The 25753-nt window shown below is 41.3% G+C and overlaps 2 protein-coding genes across 3 annotated transcripts in view; both read right to left on the reverse strand.

The window, feature by feature from the left end:
• Window positions 1-879: 879 nt before the first annotated feature.
• On the reverse strand, window positions 880-10011 carry LOC308097009 (protein regulator of cytokinesis 1-like). Of its 2 annotated transcripts, none has more exons than XM_080444561.1 (14): window positions 9876-10011; window positions 7997-8129; window positions 7779-7901; window positions 7459-7692; window positions 7106-7276; window positions 6753-6902; window positions 6491-6638; window positions 6223-6359; window positions 4570-4665; window positions 3559-3705; window positions 3348-3476; window positions 2292-2399; window positions 1801-1911; window positions 880-1361 (listed from the first exon to the last, which is right to left on the reverse strand). In XM_080444561.1, the coding sequence occupies exons 1-14, from the start codon at window positions 9890-9892 to the stop codon at window positions 1290-1292; spliced, it is 1776 nt and encodes a 591-aa protein (XP_080300687.1). In that variant the 5' UTR covers window positions 9893-10011; the 3' UTR covers window positions 880-1289. The 2 variants fall into 2 exon arrangements, with proteins under 2 accessions (XP_080300687.1, XP_080300686.1); XM_080444560.1 differs by having other exon boundaries at window positions 1801-1938.
• Window positions 10012-10950: 939 nt separating this feature from the next.
• Window positions 10951-25753, reverse strand: part of LOC308097708 (rho guanine nucleotide exchange factor 10-like protein) — a 36529-nt gene continuing 21726 nt past the window's right edge. The window contains exons 12-28 of the mRNA XM_080445681.1: window positions 25318-25497; window positions 24606-24722; window positions 24152-24244; window positions 22625-22795; window positions 21825-21964; window positions 21013-21191; window positions 20619-20734; window positions 19508-19635; window positions 19238-19338; window positions 17668-17789; window positions 16612-16698; window positions 15881-16092; window positions 15158-15315; window positions 14615-14757; window positions 14051-14226; window positions 13065-13210; window positions 10951-12689 (exon numbers count right to left, since the gene is read on the reverse strand). Coding sequence (XP_080301807.1) covers window positions 12061-12689; window positions 13065-13210; window positions 14051-14226; window positions 14615-14757; window positions 15158-15315; window positions 15881-16092; window positions 16612-16698; window positions 17668-17789; window positions 19238-19338; window positions 19508-19635; window positions 20619-20734; window positions 21013-21191; window positions 21825-21964; window positions 22625-22795; window positions 24152-24244; window positions 24606-24722; window positions 25318-25497 — 2898 coding nt within the window. The 3' untranslated portion in view covers window positions 10951-12060. The remainder of the gene's footprint in view (window positions 12690-13064; window positions 13211-14050; window positions 14227-14614; window positions 14758-15157; window positions 15316-15880; window positions 16093-16611; window positions 16699-17667; window positions 17790-19237; window positions 19339-19507; window positions 19636-20618; window positions 20735-21012; window positions 21192-21824; window positions 21965-22624; window positions 22796-24151; window positions 24245-24605; window positions 24723-25317; window positions 25498-25753) is intronic.

Genomic DNA, 25753 nt, shown 5'->3' on the forward strand with positions numbered 1-25753 from the left:
ACCCAGGTGTGTTGAATGATGAATCCAGAAATCCTACTTAAATTAGACAACGCCCAGGTAATGCCCCCTAAACACCAGATAAGTGCAGTTTTTGAAGATCCGGATCTGTGGATCCAGTCCGGGTCACCACGCAATGTAATTCAATGAGGAGATGATAACTTTCTGAGCAATGAAGATCTATTGAAGAAATATGACCAAAATATGGATAATTTCACCCACTCTGTTGTATGTGATGCAGTGGGATTTTAAATTGATGTTATTTTCCATAGAATTGACACTAGGGATATCAAAAACACTGCTCAACACCATTGTGCACATATTTATAAATAAGGCTATAGTAGAGTATAGGGGCTGAACGCATACAATATCCTCCAGTAGTTAAGTTTAATTGGGATCAAGATAATTTTTTAGCCCATGAATTTAATAATCCAATCAAATGATATTCATGCGTTTCCTAAAAACATGTTTTCTAGCATTGATCAGACAACATGTGTGGACTGTGTTAATGATGGCATGAGACGCTGCTTAAAGGGCAAGACCACTTTGGTTGAGGTTTGGGTTGTGTAGTTACCTTGCCATGATGCAACTCCAAGGTGGACAAGAAATCAAAAATAATTTCTCCATTGATTAGCAATGGATAATTCTGAATATGCTCCTCATCGTTAAATGTAAAAAATAAAGTGTCAAAATCTTCAGCGATACTGATGTGCTGACATGGCTACTTGGCAAAGGTGCACAATGAACCACTACATTGTTTACTTTGATAGCTAGACAATAGCTTCCAAAAGGAGTATTGGGGTTGGTTCAGGTTCAACAGACCAACTCCCTTGTACAAGAATAAAAAACAAAAGTCATTTGAAAAAATATTTATTTGCAGCTTGTAAAAAATAGAAACTGCGCTTCTGGAAAAGAAATGAAAATGTATGCAATTTGGAAAGCACAGTGAAAATGTGCTGCTGACATTTAAAGCTGCAAAACAATGTCCAAACCGGAATTCCATTCCGGGTCTCCCACATGAGACCACATTTCCACTGCTCTTCAGGCATCCCCACATATGTAACTACTAAAAAGTAATGTCGGTCAAACAATTACAGACATACCATACGCAACATGAATTACAACCATACATATAAAACGTGACAGTAATGTCTGGTAAAACAATTGCTGCCACACCATAAAAAAAACAAGACTTGTCAGGCACAGGTGCTTCGATAGTGCCCAACAATGCCTTGTTGAGACACCAGTGAGGTGGCCCGAGCAGATCCTGGTGTGCTAGTGCAATAGGACCATCACCGACGACTGACAGTCGAGTTCAGCTGTCCCGTCTTCATGTTGCCTTGTGCTGCCTTGGATAATTCTCGCTGCAAGGAAATAAAGATAGCCTTATTTATTGAAGTTCTGACATCATTGCAGCAGAGAGATCGAGACAACGGACATAAAACATTTGGATTGTAGCTTTAACCAGCATGCCTATTCTGGGTGAACGTTCACCAAAGATAGCAGACCTACAAGCTCACAACGCGAGCTTGTAGATCTGCTATCTTTGGCTAAGAGATTTGGTGTAGATGGAAAAAAGCGGTCCAAGTGCAGTGTTGACTCAGGTCCATTTTTACTAAGAATAGACGGTTTAAGTGGTTAATGCCAGCCAACAATTGATTAAGCATCACATGAGATGATGAAACTCATTCCAAATGAAACTCCTACACATTTAATTGTTTGGGATGAAATGTGCGTCAATTGCAGAGTGTACAGTATTATTATTTTTCTTCATTAACAGAAGCATTAGAAAAATACACTTACCGCAAATTCTGAATAGCTCCCGGCCAATGAGTTTGAGCTGCCGTCGTTTCTCAAGGCACCAAGAGGGGCTCTACTGACGTTCCCGTTGTTTCTGTCCAGCGCACGAGGAGGCTTCCCCAGCCCATGGCTTTTCTCACCCTGGGAACACCATTACAGTTAATAATTACTTTCAACCAAACAGAGGGTGTGTGAGATGGTATGCATGGCTCCAAAATGTGTATCCATAATGTCACGTCAATCTAAACCTCCTTAAAAGAATCTCTATCCTAGGGACTTCCCTCTCCTGATTGCAGGTCCACTGTTAAGTACAAATACAAGTAACTATTCTCAATTCTGTCAGATTAATTAGGCCAATTATTGTGGAAAATAGCCTATTGTAAGCATGGGGATATAATTATGGGGGGAAAAAGAATATCAATATCAATTTCTGAACAGTAATTTCCATTGACACCTCTGAACGATAACATAGCAGGCGATCAGTATGCACATACCTGGCTAGAAGACATTGGAGGCCTGTTGACTGTCATCTTGCAGCTAGCTGCTGAAGAGCCTGAACTGAAGGTGGCGTTGGGAGTTGACAATGTTGTGCTGCTGGTGAGCTGGGGGGTGAGAGGTGGTGTCAACCGTGTACATTCACATGCAGAATTATTTTATAATGACCCAGGGCTGCACCTATCAATTACTTTTTTTTTAAACACACGCCCCTTGTTCTGGTGACTGATATTGTCCCATGTATGAACATTTTTCCAATAACCTTTTCTCTTTTTTCCTGAGACGATGAAACTCATTACAAAAACATTGAAATAAAAAAATGACAGTCCACTCACTAAACAAGGGATGTGTGTTACTGTTTTCTATAGCCAAAGTACAATTCTCACATTTCTGCCTCCTCACATTCTCGCATGGCAGTGTTATGGTCAAACTGAAATATGTGGACATCAATGGCCGTACATAAATCACTGCAGTTTATCAACAGAGTTAAACCTAGTGATATTTAGGCCACGTATTGCAAGACCTCAATGTACGTTATGTGAAGTCCACAAGATTGTCATACATCGGCCGGTAGGTCACCAATTTCACTGCAACACCGCCATACTGGAGGGCGCAGAAATTTGAGTATTTTGGCTAATGAGTAACATGGAGTTTTCCATTTAATGGTCTGAAGGGGGCCGTCTGATCAAATGAGTGTCAAACGTCTAAACACTGAAAAGGCAACTTAAAAACTGAATATTCAAATCAATAAGCTTTTTTTAATACAAAAATGAACGAAAATAAATTCCAATAGATTTTTTGTGATTGTCTGATTAACCACTTAAACCCCATTATAACCACTTAAATCGCATTATATACTTACAACAGGGTCATGCAAAAGAAGCAAAAACAAATGTACAGGCTCAATGTGTAGGGAGCTTATAAGTTTGTCATTTTTGTTACTGCATTAAAGAAAATAAATTGTTACGGATTTATACATTTTATTAAAGTCAATATCGTTTTTATCGATTAGTTCTAACTTTTACACCCCAACCACACAAAAAAAAAGATCTTACCTTTCTCATTTTTGCAGGTGTGGCGCCGGACTTCAAAGTGGGAGTGGCTACCTGCCTCCTCTTGGCAGGAGTCAATATTGTAGTACCGAAGCGCATATCCTCTTCTTTTTGCTTGATCTTTTTCTGTTGCTGTTGAAAAGAACACGCTTTGAAAATAGTTTCCAAATAAGATGAGACTTAAATAGACAGTTTTTAGTCCAGAGTGGTTTACCCTCTCCATCTTTTCCAGCTCCTTCTCCATCTGGAGGTTGTTCCACTGCATTTGGACGAACTCGATAAACTGCTGCCCGTTAACCAGGAACTCCCTGCCGTGCTCCTGTTGCCATGCCTCAACCTGAGCCTTCAGGGTCTTCTCCAGCTGGAGAAGAGAGGACAATGTTGACACCAACATGGGACCATTTTTTGTTAGTTACACTGAGGATTTAGCTGTGTGCTGTAGACGTAACACCACCACCATGAGGATTTTGCAGTTTTGATTGAATACTTTAACAATTTTATTAACAATACACTTGGTACAGTCAAAGGTTATTCTAAAAGGATAAAACAAAAAGCCACAGGGTTTGTTTCCATTGTGGTCCTTTGTACTCAATAATTCATTCCTGTGTGTGCTAATAACTGATTACATGTACCGTCTGATAATGTCTCGCCTATTGCGTATTCAAAATGACAGGTTTTTGCCCCATATACTTGATATATCCCCAGAATAGGAATGCCACTGCCAGGGTTAAGGTGTTAAACAATTGATGACCACTATGCCCTGGTGTGTTGAACAAAGCTAATATATGCTTTATGCCCTGCTGTGTTGAACAAAGCTAATATATGCTTTATGCCCTGCTGTGTTGAACAAAGCGAATATATGCTTTAAAGAGCACCACCTACTGTCCAGTGCCAAGTAATACAGACTATATTCACCCGTTTCCTAGGCTGTGTGTTTTCCACTTCCTGTCGATTTCATTGGTCATCTGACCAGTTTCATTGGATCAAATCGACAGGAAGTGGAAAACACACAGCCTAGGAAACAGGTGAATACAGTAGCTTCCCAAAACTCATCTAGCTGGCACATAACAATTTCACTAAATGTAATTTCATAATCAAAACATGTAGGCTTTGAAGAGCATTTGAAGCCCAACCGTTTTGGGTTTCAGTGAGCATTTTGTTCCTGTACAGTACTTCTATTCATCATTGAACACTGTGCCAATAAAAAGCATTTCAAGATGCTCACCTTGGACAGAGATTTATGCACATCAGACCTTTGCTTCTGTTCTTTAAGAAGGTTCCCTCCTCTGTTGTTCAATCTGGAGGGATCATTGGCCTTTTTCTAAAGGTGGAACAATGTGCATACAAGGAGTCATGTCACTATACACAATTGACACATTAAGTATTTCACTTTCAAACACTTCTGGGGTCATTCTAACATCTACTCTGGCTTTTGTGTGCACCCCAGACAGTTTTTAAGTTGCTCGATTCAATATTTAGACATTCAATATTCATTAGATCAGACAGTACATGCGCATTCAACTTAAAGTTAACCATGTTAGTCATCAGAACAGTGTTTTCAATTAGTCTGATATTGTCCCATGCATAAGGGGATCGTCATTTTTCAAACACTTTTCCCGAGATGAAAAAATAATGAAAATGACCGTCCACTCACTCTTTAGGACAATATCAGTCACCAGGACAAGGGACGTGCGTTTTCTATAGCCAAATTCCAATTCTCACATTTCTGCCTCCTCACATTCTCCAGCATGGCAGTGTTATGTTCAAACCATAGACCGTAAAAGAATATGGACAGCATCACGCCATTGGTTTCTACAGACCGTACATGAAGCCCATTTTGCAGCAATTTCAAATCCGACATCTTTCTAGATTCGATCCGAAATGCAAACTGAAATTAATGCGATTGGATGAAACTGCAGCGAGGGCGGGTCTTCACTCAGTAGAAACCCTAGAAACATACCCTACTTTATCATTATTTTTTAAATAAATGGGATAATTTACCAAAACGCATATCATGGTGAAAGAAGACTTTAAACTAGCGACTGGAAGCATATAGTATTTATGACATGTTTATTTGTAATAAAATCAAGTGTTAAGTTCAAAAACCCAGCCGCTTGAATAGAGCCCAATTGCTTCTGCAACCAGCAGGGGTGAAACAGCGAGACTACAGACTTCATATGAACTGTCACACTTCCTATATAGCCTCAATTTACAAGCGGGATGCTAGCCTCTTGGTTCAAACTGGTGACCTGCTGAAATATGTGACCACCTTGTGGGCATAAATCACTGCAGTTTGTTTATTAGCAGAGTTAAAACTAGTGATATTTAGGCCATGTATTGCAAGACCTCAGTGTGAGTTATGTGAAGTCCACAAGATTGTTGTATCGGCAGGTCACCAATTTCACCGTAACAGCGCCATACTGGAGGATGCAGACATTTGAGTATTGGAATTTGGCTTATGAGTAACATCGAGTTTGCCATTTGATGGCCTGAAGGGGGCTGTCTGATCAAAATGAGTATCAAAAACTGAAAAAGCAACTTACAAACTGTCTGGAGTGCACACAACAGCCTGAGTACTGAGTTGAAAATAAATGCCCCTTCACCATGTTTGACATCATATACAGTACATATTTTCTAAAGATTACCTGAAATTCAGTGAAAAGTTCAAATTGACTAAATAATGGAATGGTTTTTCAATATCCAGCATTTATTTAAAAATAACATACTACTTCGATGTTTGCTTTGTGTTATGATTTTGCCCAAGGGGGTAGCCAACTCACTGGATTCTAGAGTCTCCAAATAAAGATTTGTGTTGAAGAGTCAACACATAAACATATATAATTTTTCCATATGTCTACAATCTCTAGACAGTACTCACATCAAGCTCCACAAACAGTTCCCAGCTTTCTTGCCAGTGTGCGACTCCCTCAAACAGCTTTCTGTGATCCTCATAGTACTTCTTGAGAATCACGACCTCATGTTCGTGCTGGTTGAGGAGCTCCTCTGTGAAGTCGTCTTAAGAAAGATGCATTGTTATCGTTTGCACTCAGGTTAAGCCTTTTTGACAGATATGTACAAATATGGTCATGCATAAGCACTTTGTCAAGAAAAACACCAATCAATGGGGTGTCAGGTCAGCTACTCACCACCATAATACGGAGTGAAGGCCTGTCGCTGCTCCTGGCTATAGAGACATTTGTCCCACAACAACACGACCTCCGCTCTGATAACCTCAGTGAAGGTTTTCATGCTCTTCAACTTTAGCTCCTCCAGCCGCTGGAGCTCATCTTCGAGCTGGGCAGACAGAACACACATGACAGGTAAATTGAGGCAATGACCGTCAGGAAATGTTGACAATGTCGCCACACAATCACATCCATAAACACACGTGTAACTAAAGTAACTTACTGCCGCTCGATTCCTCTTCTTGGAGTTGGCCATGTGGTCAGACATGGACTCCCGCTCTTCCTGAGGAATCTGCAGTCTCTCCCACATGTCCTGGATCTTGGTACGGACTTTAGAACAATGCTGCTCGTTCTGCAGCTTTGCAGCTTCCAACTGGTGGAAGAACAAAAAAAAGGAGGGGCATGACCACGTTTTTGCCATTACATCTTTATTTACAGACAGGAGGGGTGACATCGTCTGAATGTGAGATTGCAGATTTTTGGTGTAGAGAGATAAAACGGAGTATACCAAGCATAGACCCCTGGGAAACTCGATCAAATAAATATTTAGTGGTTAAGTGTAATTGAAGTCTTTACCTGACTGAGGTGGAGTTTGAGGCGGTCAAGGTTGTTTGTGGAAAGGCAGAAATGCCCCTCATCCTCACACAACACCTGCTTCTCGAAACTTGTTTCAGGGACTAACTCCAGATCACCCATGCATGATAAGACCTGCTTCTTTATGCTGATGAACTCCTTATGCCGACGCTCCTGAAAAAGCAGACGGTAGGCAGGATGCCATTTTGCTTGTGTGATTAATATTTAGACATGTTGCACAACAGGAAGAACCCGGGTGCCCGTGACAGCTATAATAGTTCAAAGTAATGCAAAAGCACCGTTGGGTCTCGTATCAACTGCAGACATTTACAACAGAGAAAAAACAAGCATTAAACCTTCTCTTTGGCTAGGTCATCCAGGTATGAGCGGTAGTCCTGTAGCTGCTTCTGGGACGGTATATCGTCATGGCTGATGACATAGGGGGAGGAAGTCATTATATCACACAGCTCACGGTCTTCAGACACGAGAGCAAAGAGCCCTTCCATTCTGTCACCCTTCTGTCTCCGCAAATCCTCCACACATGTGCGAGTTGCCTTCTCCAGCTGCAGCATGGTACCTCTCCTTTCCGCCTAAAGTCACATGGTGAAGGATTTTAATGGCCTTCCTAAAACATATGAATGATGCAAAAACAAAACAAAAAAACATTGGAATGTACCTCAAAAGGGGGCAGCTTAAGTTGCTCGCACAGCGCATTGATCTCCTGCTGAAACACTCGAATGTTTTCAGCCATCCTCGTCTTCATTTCATCCTCTTCTTCAATCATTTGGTCCAGCAATCCCTTTAAATACAAATAAACCGAATGTTGATTAGCTCTCCAGTTACCTGAGGCCAACAACTAATGGCAGACTTTTCGCCAGGCAATGTGGTACTCACTTTAATGTGTTGAGACACAATATGTGTTCTCTCTATACGCTGTTCTTCTAGGATCCCTACTTCCTCCCAAATGTCCTGAAGTTTAAGCAAGGCCTTGCGGAGGTAGGTCACTGCCTCCTCTGCATGGACTTCACTGCAATGACAGGAAGAATGAGGTCAATTTTAGAGGTATAATGTCAAGCGTAACATATAGATAGGCAGGGCTGAATCGAAAGAGTTAGCAGTAACTTTATACCACCTAACTCCCCTAATTTTGCGTACTGGCCAGTACGCAAAATTAGGGGAGAAGTAGCCCTGTTCTGTGACCTTCCCCGCCACTATAGCTCGACGACTTTAAACTTTTAAACCAGGTTTTTCTGCAAGCATTCCCTGTATTTAACATTGAGGGATGCGCTTGCTCATGAAATAAAGTTCAGGTTTAATAATATAATTACTGGTTCTCAAAGTGGGGTCCACGCCCCGGAGGGGGTCATGCCAATGTTCCCTCAGTTTAGGACTGGGATTACTGTTCGTTTTGAGGGAACATAGGGCTGAGGAAACATGCTCCCACTTTGAGAAGTTCCCTGTATTCCTCAATGGCTGGTAGTGGCGGGGCGCATCAGGTGAACGTCGGTATTACATTCGATGTAAACGAGTAATTAAATGGCGTTCGGGCAGACAGGATTAAAACACAAAACTGTTGAAAAATACGGACTTAATACAGTGCACACAGGTTCCTAATGTCAAGTTAACACCCGTGGCTACAGGGTCAGCACTTTCTTTTTGTACATGACATGTACGGGCTTTGCGTGCGGATGTCCAGTGAATATAGGGGGGCAAAGACCAAGACTATCATAGATACAAAAGCAAAGTCAGACTCGATAAAAAATACATCTATGACAGTCTCGATCCAAGGCTTCACTCATCTCTCCAACAGCTGAGCTACATAGCGGAGAGTGAGGTTCCAAACGGGGCTACCGCATTGGTGGGAAAAGTACTCAAATGTTTTACTTAAGTAAAAGCATCAATACTGCAACGCGATAGAAATACTCTGTCTGTTACAAGTAAAAGTCCGGTATTCAAAAGGTACTTGAGTAAGTAAAAGTACAAAAGTATTGGCATCACAATATATAAAGTACCAAAAGTAAAAGTACTCATTATGCAGAATGTTCCATTTCAGGGGTTTCAAATCTTTTGAAAAGTAGATCTGCCAAAGTTTAAATAGCGCTGAAGTGGTTAATGTAAGTTTTGTAATAATAATCAAAATCTACAAAATAACTTTAATATATATATGTAATTGTTGAGTAAAAAAGTACAATATTTGCCTCCGAGATGTAGTGGAGTAGAAGTAAAAATGGAAATACTCCAGTAAAGTAAAAGTACCTCAACATTTTACTCAAGTAAAGTACTTAAGTAAATGTACTTAGTTACTTTCCACCACTGGGCTACCGTCCCTAGATCATTCATGACTCGCCACTTCTGCCCTTTTGTAAATTGAGACACATTAACGGCCTTTAATTAAAAACATGGAGTGTGGTGGTTCACTGGTGAAAGTTATTAAATGCTAAACACACTGGCTAGTGTTGCCAGGTTTTGCGAGAGAAACAAGCAACCAGGTCTATGAAAACAAGCCCAAAAGAAGCGAGCCCCGTCGACCTTTAAACACATATGTTCACCATTTGAAAATAGCAGATCTACAAGCACAGAGCTTGCAGACCTGCTTAACTTACAAGCAACGTCACAGAAAAACAAGCACAAAGTCACTTATAATAAGCGGACACGGCAACAATGCTAGGAAGCTAGCCAACGGTTTAAATTAACGCTTGACGATAATAAGCAATCGAACAACAATTTCATCTACATTTTCAAAACAAAACAAAAAATATACATATAAACTAACCTTCTCCTCATGTTCATGGTTACAAAGGGCAGAAACGAACGTTCGATTGGACGACTCAAATAAACAGCTGACTGAGCTCTAAACACTAAACAGACAAATAATACTGCTACTGCAGACAGAGAGATAGACCTGGCTGAGTGTCGTGAATGTTTCAAATGTTGAATCTGAATGACGTTACGGCTCTTTATTGGCTGAAGCAGTTAGCGTCACTAGGCTCTGAGTGGTGGTCTGGTTTAGAGCCCCGCCTACAACATACACACGCACGCACGCACGCACGCACGCACACGCACAGGCATGCACGATGCACACACACACACACACACACACACACACACACACACACACACACACACACACACACACACACACTTAGCTTCACTTATTTTGGTTCTGCATTAAAATACTACATTTTTGTTATATCTGTTATTGATGCCATTTTTATAGGATGTGAAAGTGATCTAAATCTAAAAAGAAAAAATACATACAATTATTTAAAAATAAAATACTACATGAATATATGAATCAAGTATTTCAATTCAATCAATGACCCCAAAAATGGCTAAACCTGAAAGGTTTAAAAAACCCTTATCTCTTGAACATGTTAGTGGCAAAAATAAATGCATTACAGCGCACTGGTTAATAGAAGACACACCAATTAACAGTGTGATGGAATAAATGTATTTAAAGGAAAAAAGTTATTAACCACAGCATTGTATTGATCCCAAAGCCTCATTTATGTTGTATGTATTAACATTGCTTAATTATTTGTCCTTCTCCTTTTGGTAAACTATGTGTTTTGATTGAATATAAAAAAAAAAGAAGGCCTGAGGCCTCCTTGTTTCCATTGTGGTCCTATCTTCAATTCATTATCAACACGAGAATGGCTAAGCATCCACTTAGTTTGTTATAGGATGTCTGCATGTAATGTTTCCTATGTACTAAGTATGTATACAGTAGATATCAGTACTGTTGTTGTTTTTTTGCTCTCTTTGTGGTTTATGTATTTGTCTGAATGTGATCTAATTTAGAAAATAAAATTAAGAAAAAAAGAAATATCCCATCCAACAGGTTAAAATGGGGCTTTCACCATGTTTTATTAAAAAAGGGCCAACATGTACTTTGTACCATTAAATAGTCAGGATGCTGTGACCGGCAGAGCTACACATCTTTACCACTGTTTTATTCACATGTTCTTGATTACTGAAAAAAATGGACGATCAAAAAAAATAAACAATTAAACAAACAAACACATTTCTCAATTTCACAAAACATCACAGTAAAAGGATCAGGTGCAGGAGCTTGTTTCTGGACAGTCTTTTTATGCAGTGCACATTCTATCCACAGAAATAGCAGATGAGAATAGATGTAAATATAGTTCCCTTTTTTCCCCTCGGGGAGTGTGATGCTTAATTTATATCTAGCATCACATCATAAAATAACTTGTATTTGTCGTATGACAAAGTATAAATCAGGGTTACAGCAGCAGTAGTAGTACTGTGCCTGCATTGTTCTACACCACTAACTGAAATCCTTTCAAGTATGCCTATTATTATTATTATCATTATCATCATCATCACTACTTTATTTATTTCTACTTTTACTTTGCAGTGCTCTGGGGGTACATTTCACACTTTTGATTAAACAGTTTACATGGAAAAGTATTTCAAACATTATTCTGTTCCTGGTCGAGTCATTATATGCAACAACACACATAAATATATACACACTATTATGTACAATCAGCACATTGCCTCATAGCCCTCAGTGAAATAACATATACAATTCATAAGGAACACGGTATCGTCAACTATGTGACGCATAGCTACAGAATGAGCTGGCACTGGGAGGTAATATGCTGAAGTCTGTGAATCCATCAAGTACCGCTTACATTCTTGAAACGTCTCCTTCTGTCAGTCAGAGCTCCCACTTGGTACTGTGAGAAATGGTTGTTTTATGGTTGAAGAAGACTTTTAGAGTTATACTTGCAATTAGGAAAATATTCAGGTTGGAGGTCAGGGTTAGGATTTGGCATTTAGAGGTTAGGTTTATGGTTGGAGTTATGCCTGATTTAAACTTAGTTGTGCAACACCGGGCTGCAAAAACATATAACTCAGGCTTTACGGTTAGGGTTAAAAATGGTGTGTGTGTGTGTGTGTGTGGCACTGCATCAAATCCAAATAGCCTTTCACTGGCAGAAAGTCAGGGGGAGCTGCCAGACTAGCAGTGTGCTGTCAGTGTCACTCGTGTCCCTGCAGCTGGCTGCTGAAGCCCCCTCCCCTAGTCTGCGGTAGCCCCGCCCGCCAGAGAAGACGGCCGACGAGGTGACCTTATTGCGTCTGGATGTCCCCTCCCTGGACAAGCCTATCGGCTGACCCCGCACCCACACCTCAGGGTCCTCGCTCAGTTCGTAGATGGAGCCGTCCTCTGGGCTGTGCTCCAGGGAGTCCTCCGGCGTGGGGGATTGCTGGTGGTCTGGCTCTGCAGTCAGCGGCTTCCCAGGTAGCTGGCTGGTGGAACGGAGACGGTACTGTAGCAGAACCCCCCTGGGTTTGTCTTCCCTTTGCGGGGAACCCAATGAAGGCACAGAGTCAACGGAGGGATGTCTCTGGACACTACCCGTCTCCTCTCTCCCTTTCTTTTCCCCTCCCATAGTTTCCCCGCCGCCACCTCCTCCACCTTCCCCTCCCTCGTTTCCCTGGTCACTGCCGCTGCAGAGCGAGTCTCGTTTGAGCATGTCTGCCGACAGTGTGCTGCAGGTTGCCACAAGGAAGTCGACAGGACCGCAGTGAGCGTTCAACGATGTCATTCCTTTACCTGGGGGGACAAAACAAAATAATCAATAGTCTTCTCATGCAGGTATAGGCAGCGAAATGTTGGTGTCACATGTTCTACTAGACTGTGTGAATACCTTAGGTATTACCTTGAGGTATTAGTAGAGTATTATCATAACTCAGATTTTCCAAGTTTCATTATCTCAAATAAACTGTTTAAAAAGTATGGCAGTAGATTTTCTGGTGTGTTGCCATTCTGAACCACTGCCAGAGCTACAGTAACTGTAGGATTGATGCCAGTCAACACATTTCGTTTTACATACAGTATATCAGAAATATAGTAATCTGTAATTGGAACAAATAATTTGAGAAACATTATTCAAATGTGATGTTTCTCCCATGCTGAGCCCATTCTCACCCGTTATCTTTGGGATGCCCTCCAGTGTGGGCACAGGAAAGGTGAGGATGAGACCCTGGGCAGTGCCAACCCATAGCAGTCCCTGGTAGATCAGCAAACTGGTTACCTGGACCGTGCCCTGACCTGGAATATAAAAATCCATGTTACTGCGCTGACACTTTTTTGTGTTTTCCTTTTTGTACATTGAATGATTGCATAACAACACCTACTGCAGACAGATGGCAGATGATGCAGTAACTCAGGTGTAACTAAGGTGAGTAACTAACACAAACCAGTCCCCCAAAATTGGATATGATTGAAATTAAAATATAGACATACAGCAAGATATTTGTTGGTTTAAACCTGGCCAGTATATGATTGTAATATTGTAACCACGGAAGGTGATGAGTTGATGTACAATACTATCATTCCTATTACTAGTTAACCACTGCTACTTTAGTACTGCGCTTGAGAAAGAGCAGTACTCTCCTTAGGCAGAGAGAATAGGCGGAGCGGTGGAGAGGCTGGCCATGCGAGACTACTGCTACTTAGACTAGTTTTATCATTTCAAGCAATAGCATGAAATTATTATGGCCATGCGAGACTACTGCTCCTTAGACTAGTTTTATCATTTCAAGCAATAGCATGAAATTATTATAATTATGCATGAAAACATTTGAGAAAATCTAATCTGGTTTTAGAGAAGAAAACATTAAAGTAAAAATTTGATTTGAAAAATACTTTGTCTTAGTGCAAGGTTTATTATGCTAGATTTCTTAAGCAGTGCTTAAGAAATTGCTTTATTTTAATGAAATAAGTGTATAAAGACAAAGATAACTGAGGCCATCAAGAACACAGCAGTTATTGCTTCAGCTCATATGTCTGACATACAACATGCTCCATCAGTTTTCGAAACCTCCTCTTTTGCATAGTAATTGTGGCACATTATGCCTCAGGACACATTTTTAGTACCTCATCCTGTTTTAAATTTCCATGATCCCAACAACTTGCCTATTGTAAGATGTGCTGAGCGAGTGGAGATGTTAATTTCCTGCAGGTGTTGGAGGGTCTCAGTGTGAAAGAGGTGAATGGAGGATCCCTGCGAGAAGGCCATCCACACCCCACCGCCAGAGCGCATCATGTGACTCACACTGGATGATGCATCTGGGTGGGCTTCAAAACTCTGCAGTATAAGACAAGACAAGACAAGACAAGACAAGACAAGACAAGACAAGACAAGACAAGATAAGATACTGTAAGATGGATATATTTACTAATAAATATGTTACCATTTAAAAATTGATAATTTCATGAAAATGTCTTAAATGCTACTTTTTTTTAGCACACAATGTAGAGTGGGAAGAAAGTATTTCATTTCTTAAGATGCTGATCAAAAGTAAAAATTTCTCTAGAAATGAACTGATCCCCAAACTATGGTGGATAATGATTTTCTTGCTGAAGCAATAAAATGCAACAGTTCAACATTATTTGTTGAACTGTTGGCCTTTTCATGAAGCTCAATATGTAGAGACAGTATAAATAAGGCTTGAGAGTGTTTTCACACTGCCGACCTGAATCTGGAGGCTAGATTTCTGTATGACGCTGATTTGGTTGGCACAGCTGGCCCACACACAGTCTTCCAGGGTGAGGAGGGTACGGACGGGTGCAGTACCCAGAGTCACCAGCCTGCAGGACTCAGGATCCCAGAGGCTCTCTGAAAGACATGTCCACAGTGATGGATGCCGGGTTATCAATTGCCAATTTTCTAGCAGCACCGTCCACAGCTCATCCTTGTGAGTTGAGGAAGGTGCCTGTCTCAACTCACAATGTTTGTAAAAGTTAACTGTCTTTTATTTATTCGTGATTAAAGCCAATAGCCAGTGCAGCTACAGTTGGTAAGAAAACAATTGTCAGCAATATTTGGAATGTGGCCTGTGATCCCACAATATGTACTGGTCCACACGGACCATATGGTCTGTACACTAATGAATCCTGAATTCTACTTCTTAAACAATCAAGCAATTTTCGATCATTATTATTTGGTCCTTTGCTCTGTTTAACATCAGTGTTATGTAGAGACAGAAGGCACATATGGTTCGGTGACGGTCACTCACCTCCAGTCTGTCTGTTGTACACAGCCACTTTTCCATTGGCCAGTCCGGCAAACAGGAAGGATGCTGAGTGTTTGAGGCACAGCACTGGACAGCCATCGGGGTTGGGGAAGCTCTGCAGGCACTGGACAGCCGTGTCCATGCTACCGTACACCAGGATCCTGGCATGGTCAAGAGAAGGCTTCTTAACAGCATATTCACAAAGGCAAACGCACAACTTGTGCGGGGTGTGTTGACAAACTATGGCTTTTGTTACTTGATAAATACAAAGAATAAGTCAGCTAAGCTGGAGAACTGACATGTTGTCCAATATAACATGCTGAGTACACAGTAAAATCCTCAGTGTTGTCCATTTGTAACATTGAGAGTGCACAAATATAAAATTAAGATTTGTATGCAGATGAATAACTTGGGTACCTGAGCCATGCATTCGTGCTGTGAATGACGACGTAAATGAGGGAGGCCACCCATGGTGAAGCTAATGCTAACTACGGCCAGGGCTGGCTATTGTTCTCTCGCCGCAATAGTCTTACACGGGTAGCGGCGAGAGAGAGCAGCCTGCAACCAGCAGCGAGGGGGGGTGAGGGGGATGGTGGCGCCGACAGCGTTAGAGGTAGTATCATTTTATTTTTCTGAGAATCATGATGGGGGCCGCAGTAGACCCCTTTCAGGCCTGCGTAAATGAACACTGAGGATTTGACTAAGTAGGTGGATCATTTGACTCACTTGCCATCCTGCAGGCCAACACAGATAGTATTGCCTGTCTTGGCTGCACCAGGGGCTTCCTGTCCCTCCGTGGTGGGACAGTGCTCGGTCACATACTCCAGACACAGGACCGGGGCTCCCACCTGGATGGACTTGACCAGGCGGGGTGTCGTACGGTTGAGGGATAAGATCTCCAGTTGACCTTGGCTCTGACATTTACCTCCACTGGCCACCTGATCATGTCAAATCAAACAGAACCAAATGTGTTCGTGAAGGCCTGGTCAGTTATAGACTCTCTCGTTAGGAGAGGAGCTAAGGATGTACAAGTTAGATAAATAGCTTAGCCCGAGACAACAATTGGACTATACTGTGATCATGGCCAGAACTATAGCTGCATTAACCCATTAAGACCTGAGGCCGATTCTAAAAATGTCTTCTAACAGTTTTCTGAAAAACCTATGTTGCTATATCAGTGGTTCTCACACTTTTTCATGTCAAGGATCCCCAAAATATTTTGTTCTCAAGGTGCCCTTACTGTAAGGCCCCATTAAAACTAGGAAAAGATAAGAATGATGCCATATCACAATATTAAAAAATCCCTGAGAATATCTTATATTATGATGGATGAATGGATACAATGTCAATATATTGCCCAGTATAATTATTTGACTACTCATCAAATTCCTGAGCGTGAATTTAACTCTGTATGGGTAATACTGTATGGGTTAAGTGTCTGTACTGTAGCTACTCACCCAGAGGTAGCCCTGTGGAAGCGAGGTACTGGCTGCACCAAAACCCAGGAGGGCACACTGGGCTGGACTGTGAAGAGCTGCTTCCAGCTGCAACAACATGAAAACATGAAGAAACCTTTACAGTGAAATTGTTGTTAATTTGTGTACAAATGTAACCAAAACTGAACAAACACCCTATAGCAATGATTGCTATCAGAATCTATAGCTATTTAACACTGATTTTAACAAGAAATATCACTTCAAGTTGTTTTCTAAAGAAAGGGTTTTATCGGTGGAGTGTTCAAGTCAGTACGATAGTGCAGTATGTTCCAAGGTTTCTGCCACAGCGGCGCTGTGCCGTGATGGGAAACCCATGGGCTCTGGCGGGCAATCAGCTTTCAGCTTTGAGAGACTTCCCACCATGTCTACAGTATGTTAGACTGCAGGGTTGCAGAGGGAAGGCTGATGAATTTGACAATTAGGCTCACTTTAAGTCACATACATACAACACATACTGTACAGACATGCATACACTGCACAGGAAGACCTACAGATATTGAAATTGAATAATGTGGCACTTCTTAAAAAATAATAATTCAGCCACTTCGTAAACAATGAATGCTCCGAGTTTGTAATACAAATATCTAAAAGGAATACTGTATTCATCTCATTAATTCTACGGCTTACATAACCTCATCAAACGTACAATCATTCTCTCTTTACAACCAATCTATCTAATTACCATACACAGTGAAATCCTCAGTGTTCATTTATCCATTGGTAACTCAGAGAGTGATACAAATGTAACCAAATGGACAGGTGTAGCAGAGTTAGATTTAACACTCAGGAGTTTACAGTGCACTCATCATACCAGGGGTGTATCTACGGGCAAATAGACAGTGAATAATAAATACATTATTCATATTATAAAATTGATTCATGATAATTCATTATAGTAATTCATTATAATATTAAGCTGTATAACCTCATTAGATATGTTCTGTATCCACCACTGTATCATAATCTCAAATAAAGTAGAGATGTTCCAAACCGGTGTTGAACATCAAATGTGCCTACCTTGGTCGCCTGTGTTTTGTTGGTAAATATGGGTAACCGACAGGCCAACAGCGGACACCAGAATGGAGCTCTGGTCCTGCCATCGTCCTCGGGACAATCCCAGCCCGGTGTGTTCTCCTCTCCTGTCAAAGGAAAACAACTCTTGAAGTGGGAATTATCACACCTAAAACAGACCAACACACGCTCTATAGCAGACCAACACACGCTCTAAAACAGACCAACACACGCATGCACGCATGCACGCACGCACGCATGCACGCACGCATGCATGCGCGCACGCACACACAGCTCTATGAAACTGACTGTAACCCCAAAACTGTATGGTACTTCATGGCCTGGCTCCTGATTACTGATTTTAGAGTTACTAACACCTTACAAGCCTGTGCGCATCCTGAGCTCCTTAGGCACTGCTGGTTGTTCCTGAAGAGGTGACACAGTGTCTTTGCTGCCAGGGTTCCTTAACTCTGGAACAACCTGCCTGAGGAGCTCATACGGTCTTCTTTTAAATCACTTCATAAAACATGTTTCTACCGGAAGGCCTTTCCATAATTTTAATGATTGCCTTGATGTTTTTATTTCACGATGCACATGAATTTTATACACATCGAACCTTTTTCTTGATGTATTTCTTCTGTTTTGTTTATTCAGTTTTAAGCAAAGTATGTTTTAGATAGGTTCTATATAAATCAACTTATCTATTATATTATTATTATAAATAACAACCCTATTTATCATTAGCTAGTGTCATGATAAATAGGAATAATTGGGGATTTATACAATAACCTCTAGTCCTCTACAGTAGTCTCTGCACACTATACTTTGTGCTCGTGCCAATTGCTCTTTGCACCCTTTACCCTAATCTGCTGGCTAATCTACATGGCTTTCTACTTTATAGCTCCAGCATTCTGGTATGCAAGACAATGCTCACACCATTTTTCCTTTACATTCAGTCCAGCTCAATACATCTGCTCCCAGGTTTTTTGAAGCTCGTTCCATACTTACTGCCAGAGGATCAATAACCTGTTGTTTTTCAGAGATGCTCTCAGGACCAGGATCATTTTTTTCTGAATTGAGCTGAAGGAATTTCTGTGACATCCAGTCATTTATAGCTTAGCAGTCTTGCATGACTGACAGCTTGCTAAGGTAATTTAGCAAATCTGCATTTCCTTGGCTCTTGGCTAAATGCCATCTTTAGTTATTTCCACATTTCTGTGTGTTGTCACTGCTGTTGGATCCTACTGGCTCACATACCAGTGAGGAGCCCCCAGCGGGAGGACATAGAGCCTTCGTCCTCCTCCTCCGGCCCAACACTCCCCACTGACATGTCCCGCCCCACCCCGAAAGAGTACATAATGACAAATATGACCCTCCCCGCCAGGCTGCCCTCCCCGAACACGGGCAAATTGTGTTCGTATAGACGCTCGACAAAGACAGAAGCACCGCGGTGGATTCTAACCCCAAACTCTGCAGTGGTGGGCAGCTACTTTACCACTGAGCCACCCGAGCGCTTTCGTCTAATGCCATCTTAATATGCAGCTTCTGTGGTTCGTTAGGCAGGTACTGCACTTACTCTGGGCAATCTTGGCCAGGTGCAGTCGGTTGACCCAGGAGATCTTACTGAGGGCGCTGGGAGTGTTGAACACCACCATGACGCTGACAGGACGACCAGACCTGCAGGGCACAAAATCATGCAGATACTGTATGTGAAAAAATATTCAAGGAGTTACATCCTTGGCCTAGTGGCACTGGATCAGTCCAGTGGTTTGTGAGATTACACACAGGCCATCTTCTAGATGGATTGCCCCCTAGGTACCATGCAGTAAAGAACTTGAGCTCTTACTTGTCAGGTTTGCCTGGTATGGACAGACGCAGACGACACTTGTTGGCACACTGGATCTCTTCTTCCTTCATGCGGATGAATCTCTGAAGCGCTAGACACCAGTCCTGAGATACCGTGGTGTTCAGATTCTGTGCATAATGAAGAACAAACCATCATTATTCAAAACATTTTTATTACAGTCATAATTGGCAAACATTCATCAAAAAGTAGCTGGTCTACAATCTCACAATGTGTCACCTTGTGACTCGTTGTGAGCTTGTAGGTCTGCTATTTTCACCAAAGAGATTTGGTGTAGACGGAAAAAAGGAGAGGTCCAATTACAGACCCCTGGGGGACCCTGGTCAACAAACACATACAAATTACAATGTAGGTATTTAGAAGACGCTTTATCCAGAGAGACTTACAGTAAGCAAGGTAAACACATACTGTACATCAAATGCATAGACAGGGGTCAAGCAATCTATGATCATAGGTAAACCAAGAACCTAGCATCAGTCTAAACAGTATAATATCAAAAACTATAGGATGCCAGGTCAACAAATGAACCTGGCATCTGTCTAAATGCCTTTGCCTTAGGGTTGTCAAGGCTAGGTCAAGTGCTACGGGCTATAAGGTGGAGTCAGATTACGGAGAAAGTATAGGGTGTAAAAAGAGATTTACCCGTAAAATACACAGAAACACCAGCCTCCAAAAGATTATGCATACAGGTGAAAACTCCATGAAAACAAATGCTACAAATAATAAGATATTATAGAATTAAAGGCCTCATAATACCCGTAAAATAGGATTTAACAAGTAGCTTATTGTGAAAGTTTGAGCTCCCCAGGCAAGATTGTTCCAGATCAATCAAGAACATTGTGCTCAGACATACAATTAAAACAACATACACGACATAGACACAGTTGCGTAAACCTAGCCAAGCCGCGGATTGACTGAATGAAGTTATTGTCATCGTGAAGAAGGCATGAAGCCTTACTTGTGTCAACAGAGCTTGAGTGTCATTTCTATTGGCGCTGTTGCAATTCAGTCATTATCGTCGAGCAACACGGTCATACAACAAAGTATGCATTAGGCTTCATTATTAATAAAGTCAAGTGAGAAGAAACACTACCTGGTAGGTGCCGTTGAGTGTGCCAACTAGCAGGGTGACCTCCTCAACTACACCGAGATCATGTTGCAGTTCCAACAGCTCCTGGTACAACTTGGGAGGACCCAGGAACACTTTACCTGCAACACACGATGCACGATGCAATTGCAGTTTGTGAGCTTGTTGATCAGCTATTTTTGAACATTTCTGATTTATTTTTATTTTTCCTAGTAAAAAAGAATGAGATACCATAATCCCATAAAAATGGTGATTGTGTTGATAACTGATAAACTGGCACATTCTGATGCTGGCAAATATTTTACATTTGTTTATTATTTACAGTACCCCCATATTGATATATTTTTACAGTTCAATCTGTATTTGAAACAAGCTTTTTTTTGGTTGTCTTTTATTTTACCATTTATGCTGGAGGTGGAGTTGAGTTGTTTCTCTGTGCCACGTGGCTGGACGAGGCCGTCCTTGATCTGGAAGCTATCCTGTCCCACCTCCACCACCTGAGTGTTTTGGAGCGGGCCACTCCACTTCACTGTGTACTTGGGACCCATGGGAACTAGGCTGCTGAGCTCAGGGGGACCCCTAGTGGACACAGAAATAATAGCAATAAAAAGAATACATTTTTATGCTACAGAAAATAAAAAGTCCCATGACACATTCCTCTGTGACTGATGTGGTTTTTGGCTGAGCCAACAGAATTAGGCTCACCAGTCCACAGAGAATATAGGTAACATACAATAACTTTGGCAATTACGGTATGTTACCAACATCCTTCTGTGTTGTTATGGATACAAGTTCAGATGAATAATCACAATCCTTGCCAAATCTGCCATTATTATCAGTGCATGGGTCTTGAACAGCATGCAGAAAATGGTACTAAGGAATTACTGAAATAAATGGGGCAGGACCATTTTAAGACACAACATCATTCATCCATTTTCCAGTTCAGATTGTGCACGAGAAGCAATATGATGCATACACTGAATCATTAATCATTTGAGGGCATACAGTATAATGTATTTAGCTTTAAGACACTTATGAGGAGAATGGCCTTATGTCTGCTCTTTGAAGAGGTCTAATTGTGGAGCTAATTGTGAAACAAATTAATAACTGATAGTCAAAACATTTCCAAACCACATTAGCAACTACGTAGCATGTAAAAGGAAATAAATATTTGATGCTAAAGCATAAGATATCAAGGGGGACAAGACTCACTTAACGTTGGCACAGATCAGGGTGTCACTGAGGAGGAATACTTTGCGTTCTTTAGACTTGAGAACTTGTCCTTTCTCCCCGTACACTATCTCAGTCAGCATCTCACAGTGAATTAACTGCCTCTGGTCTGAGTTCAACAGCTGGAGAAAGATAGAGGGGGGGTGGGGGATAGGGAGAGAGAGAGAAAGTTAAATCAACACTGAAACTGGTAGTGGTGCCAAGCTCATAAGGTTGACACTAATCTGATCTGCTGTTCTAGGTGCGTAGATGGTACATGGGTGGATAGATGGACAGACAGACAGACAGACAGACAGACAGACAGACAGATCATCATTGCAATGCATTGTGAGCATGTTTATCTGCTTTTTTCACCAAATGTTTGGAGATTATGACATGCCAAGAATAGAGACGCTAGGGTTCATGTGGTTATAGATCAGACCAGACGTTAAACCCTAAAAACCATGTGTAAGGCTGGTGCCTTACTTGAACAGCATGCAGAAAATGGTCTGGAATGCAAGAAATGCAATGTGTGTTCACATTGGGTTCTCTTGTCTCTGATAATCTAGCAAAACTGTAACATAGAAAGTTGTTTATTAACCTAACATTTGCCATTGCTGGAGAAACAGCCTTCTCTGTTCAATTGAAAAGTTATGCTGGTCAAACAGGTCAATGAAGTAAAGGGCGGTCGAAATTCGAGGCTCTCCACAGACTAGCCAGCTCTGCCGAGTTTGAAAAAACCTAGCTTATATTTTATTTGATGTGAAAGGTATAGGCTGAGACTCAATATAAATTACAGTCACCTTATTGAGGCTGCGGTCTCCGACGCTGCGTGCTAGTTGCCGGAGCTCCACCACCTGCTCGGCCAGGCGCTTCTGCTCGTTGAGTTTCTCGGCAAGCGTCTCCAGCTCTGTGAGAGCCATCTGCAGGGGCAGCCGGTCCGGGTGAGCCCTCGGAGTGTTCTTCAACATGTCCTGGCACACGACACACGACACACAACATGGCACGACACATCGTTAAAGACAGTCCGTCAAAACATATTATAGGCGGGTTTCTTGCTTACAGAAATGACTGGGTGTGTGAGCATTGGGGGGGGGACTGCTTTGACATTCTTAGTTGACAGTACTGTAGTTACTATAGCTATAATCTAAGCACATTAGCTATTACGCTTGTTTCACTGCAAGCTGGACACAATGCAGCTTTAAAAACATTACGGATAAAAACCTTTTTATCCGTATATGAGGTAGAAAATACAATAAACTTGTATTTGATTAAGCCTCAAAGACTTACAAAATGTATTTTGGGGAGAACATGTGAATGTAAATGTATACACAGTATATAATGTGTGTGTTTAGTATGGCACAGAAGCATCACATTATAAGTATACTGTATATGGGTTAGAAGTTAGGATTGTGCACAGACTTTGTTTTGTCTTTGTTCTTGTTTTAGAGAAGTAGGTACAGATAAAGGAGGACAGACATCATGAACCATACGGAGGCTGGTGCAACGGCAGAAAGCACAGCCTCTCACTTCCCTTGGGCGGGAACTCCCACTTACAGTTCAAATGGAACATTCAGCCTTTCATTGACACAAAGAACTCCCAGAAAAAGCACTGGGGTTTCTACCTCGTCGCGCCCGACGGAGCACGTCTCGTACTGGCCCGGCCCTTCCTGCCCGAGTTTCTACTTCCTATTAGAAAATGTTTAACGGGCCTCGTTATCATGCAACTTGTAACGATGTCATCTGAAACTAGTCAGAAATACGATGATGAACGTTGTTTCTTTAAATTAATTTCTATCACATCATGTCACGTAATGTGTGTGCTCATGCAATAGTGTTAATGTGTAAACAACAGCCATTGGGAGTGAAATGTATTTGTATTCACGGCAAGCCTTAAAAAAGAAATACAAACTCTGGCTTCAGGCTTCAGGGACAAAACATGGTATGTAAAGTTATTGTGTTAAAGCTGCAATCGGGAACTTATTTTTTATGAGTAAAAAGTTGGTTACAATATATGCTAATACAATATAAATAGCACATCTGCAGTGATTGGAGGTGGTCTCCCTACTCTTCCACTGAGAAATGTATATCCTGGTGTCAAGTAGTATGCCTGAAGCTCAACGCTACATGGTAGAAATTCTGCTGGAGACCTGGGTTTGAATACCCAGGAAGGACATACATCTTACAGATTGCAGCTTTAAGTCTAATATACTTTAGTACAACGGTGTCGCCTTCCAAAAAGAACTGATTGTTGTGACAGGCGACACCGTCGTATTACGGAGTTAGTATGAATGAGACATTAGGCTTCTCTGGCCTGGCTGGCTACTGACCTGGAGCAGCAGAATGAATTGTGGGAAACGCTGGATAGGTTTGACCATCAGACCGTACAGAGTGATTCTGTCTGGACTGGCCACCTGCTTCTTCTGGAGACATTCAAACAGAAAGGTTATCAGTACTCTGCTCTACACAGCAAGGGATAGCTTAGCATTTAATATAGCGGTCCGGATCACAAAAAAACAAAATTCACTGAATTGTATTCAAAAATAGGAGGGAGGAATTCTAGTTAATCTCTTCTGTGCATAATTGAAGTAACAATCTCTGTTTTGGACTCATTTCAACAGTGTCCCTCACTCTGGAAAAAAATTGAACAGAATGTTTGCGAATTTGTATCGTTTAGCAATTTAACCTTTATCTTTTTAACCTTTTAAACAAAGTTCAACAACTTCTTGACATCATATTTTTAACAAAATCATACAATGCCAAAAGAAGAACCAGTGAAAGCACCTTCAGAAATTCCAGGAAAGCTTGTTTGGAGAGGCAGGCGTTCTTGATGAGAACCATGGCATTTGTGAAGTTGTTCACGTAGTCGCTGTACACCTCAAAAACCATTGATTTGGAAAACTGTGAAAGTAAGGGGAGGCAAGTGACGTCATATAAAAAATAAAGTTGCAGTCGTACAGTATGTGTGGGCAGTTCAAATAGGTATGTATGTTACAATACATAAAACATGTATTGTAACATACATTAGGTCTATATCTTATTCTGTAAGGTTGTATGAGAAAATATCAAATAGATATATATCTATATATCGATCACCATTTTTATGGGATTATGGTATCTCATTCTTTTATACTAGGAAAAATAAAAATAAATCAGAAATGTTCATCAAAAAAGATAATGTGACAAAACCCACAACACCAGGGGACTATAATCTTCACTAATATAGGAAGATTAACCCATCCACAAGGAAATAAAGTAGAGAAATAAGAAAAAAGCCATTTAAGTTTTTGTGGAAGTTTTGGAAAGTTTGAGCTTCAGATTGAAAGGGCTCCAACATGCAGTGCGAGCATTAGGATCAAAGAGCTGCATGAAAGAAGCAAATGACAAAAGAATAATGGAAGGAACAAATGACGGAAGGAAGAAGGGAAGGTAGGAAATAACGAGGAAGGAATTATGGAGGGACGTTCAAAATAAGTGAGTCAGTAGTCTGACTCACCGAGGCCACGAAGAGATCTCCGATCTTCTCGCTGAGGTCCCACTCTGCCACGCGAGACGCCAGGGCTATCTGGAACATGGAGTGACACTGATGAATCTCCCGCAGCCGGTGGAAGATGACACGCACCTTTTTGGGGTTTATTAGACGAGTGTCGGACTCCAACAAAGGCTTCTGGTACTCCTGAGAGCAAAAGGGGGGTCAGACTGTGTTAGTTCTCACTCCTGTTCATAGAAGTTTCTATGCTTTGTACGGATGCACTTGGGTATAATACACAGTATATAATACTCTCCCGTGCTTTATTCAACAACGAATATGCACTATACCCTATTGATGTGGGGTATCATAGCGTTCAGTCTCAGCGTTTGATGAGAGCAAGAACCATCTGTCCTTAAGGAATTAAACTCTATACTAAAACCTGACCATGTATTCTGCAGTG

The sequence above is a fragment of the Gymnoscopelus braueri genome (genome assembly GCF_963280865.1).
Source record: "Gymnoscopelus braueri genome assembly, chromosome: 12".
Classification (NCBI taxonomy): Eukaryota; Metazoa; Chordata; class Actinopteri; order Myctophiformes; family Myctophidae; genus Gymnoscopelus; species Gymnoscopelus braueri.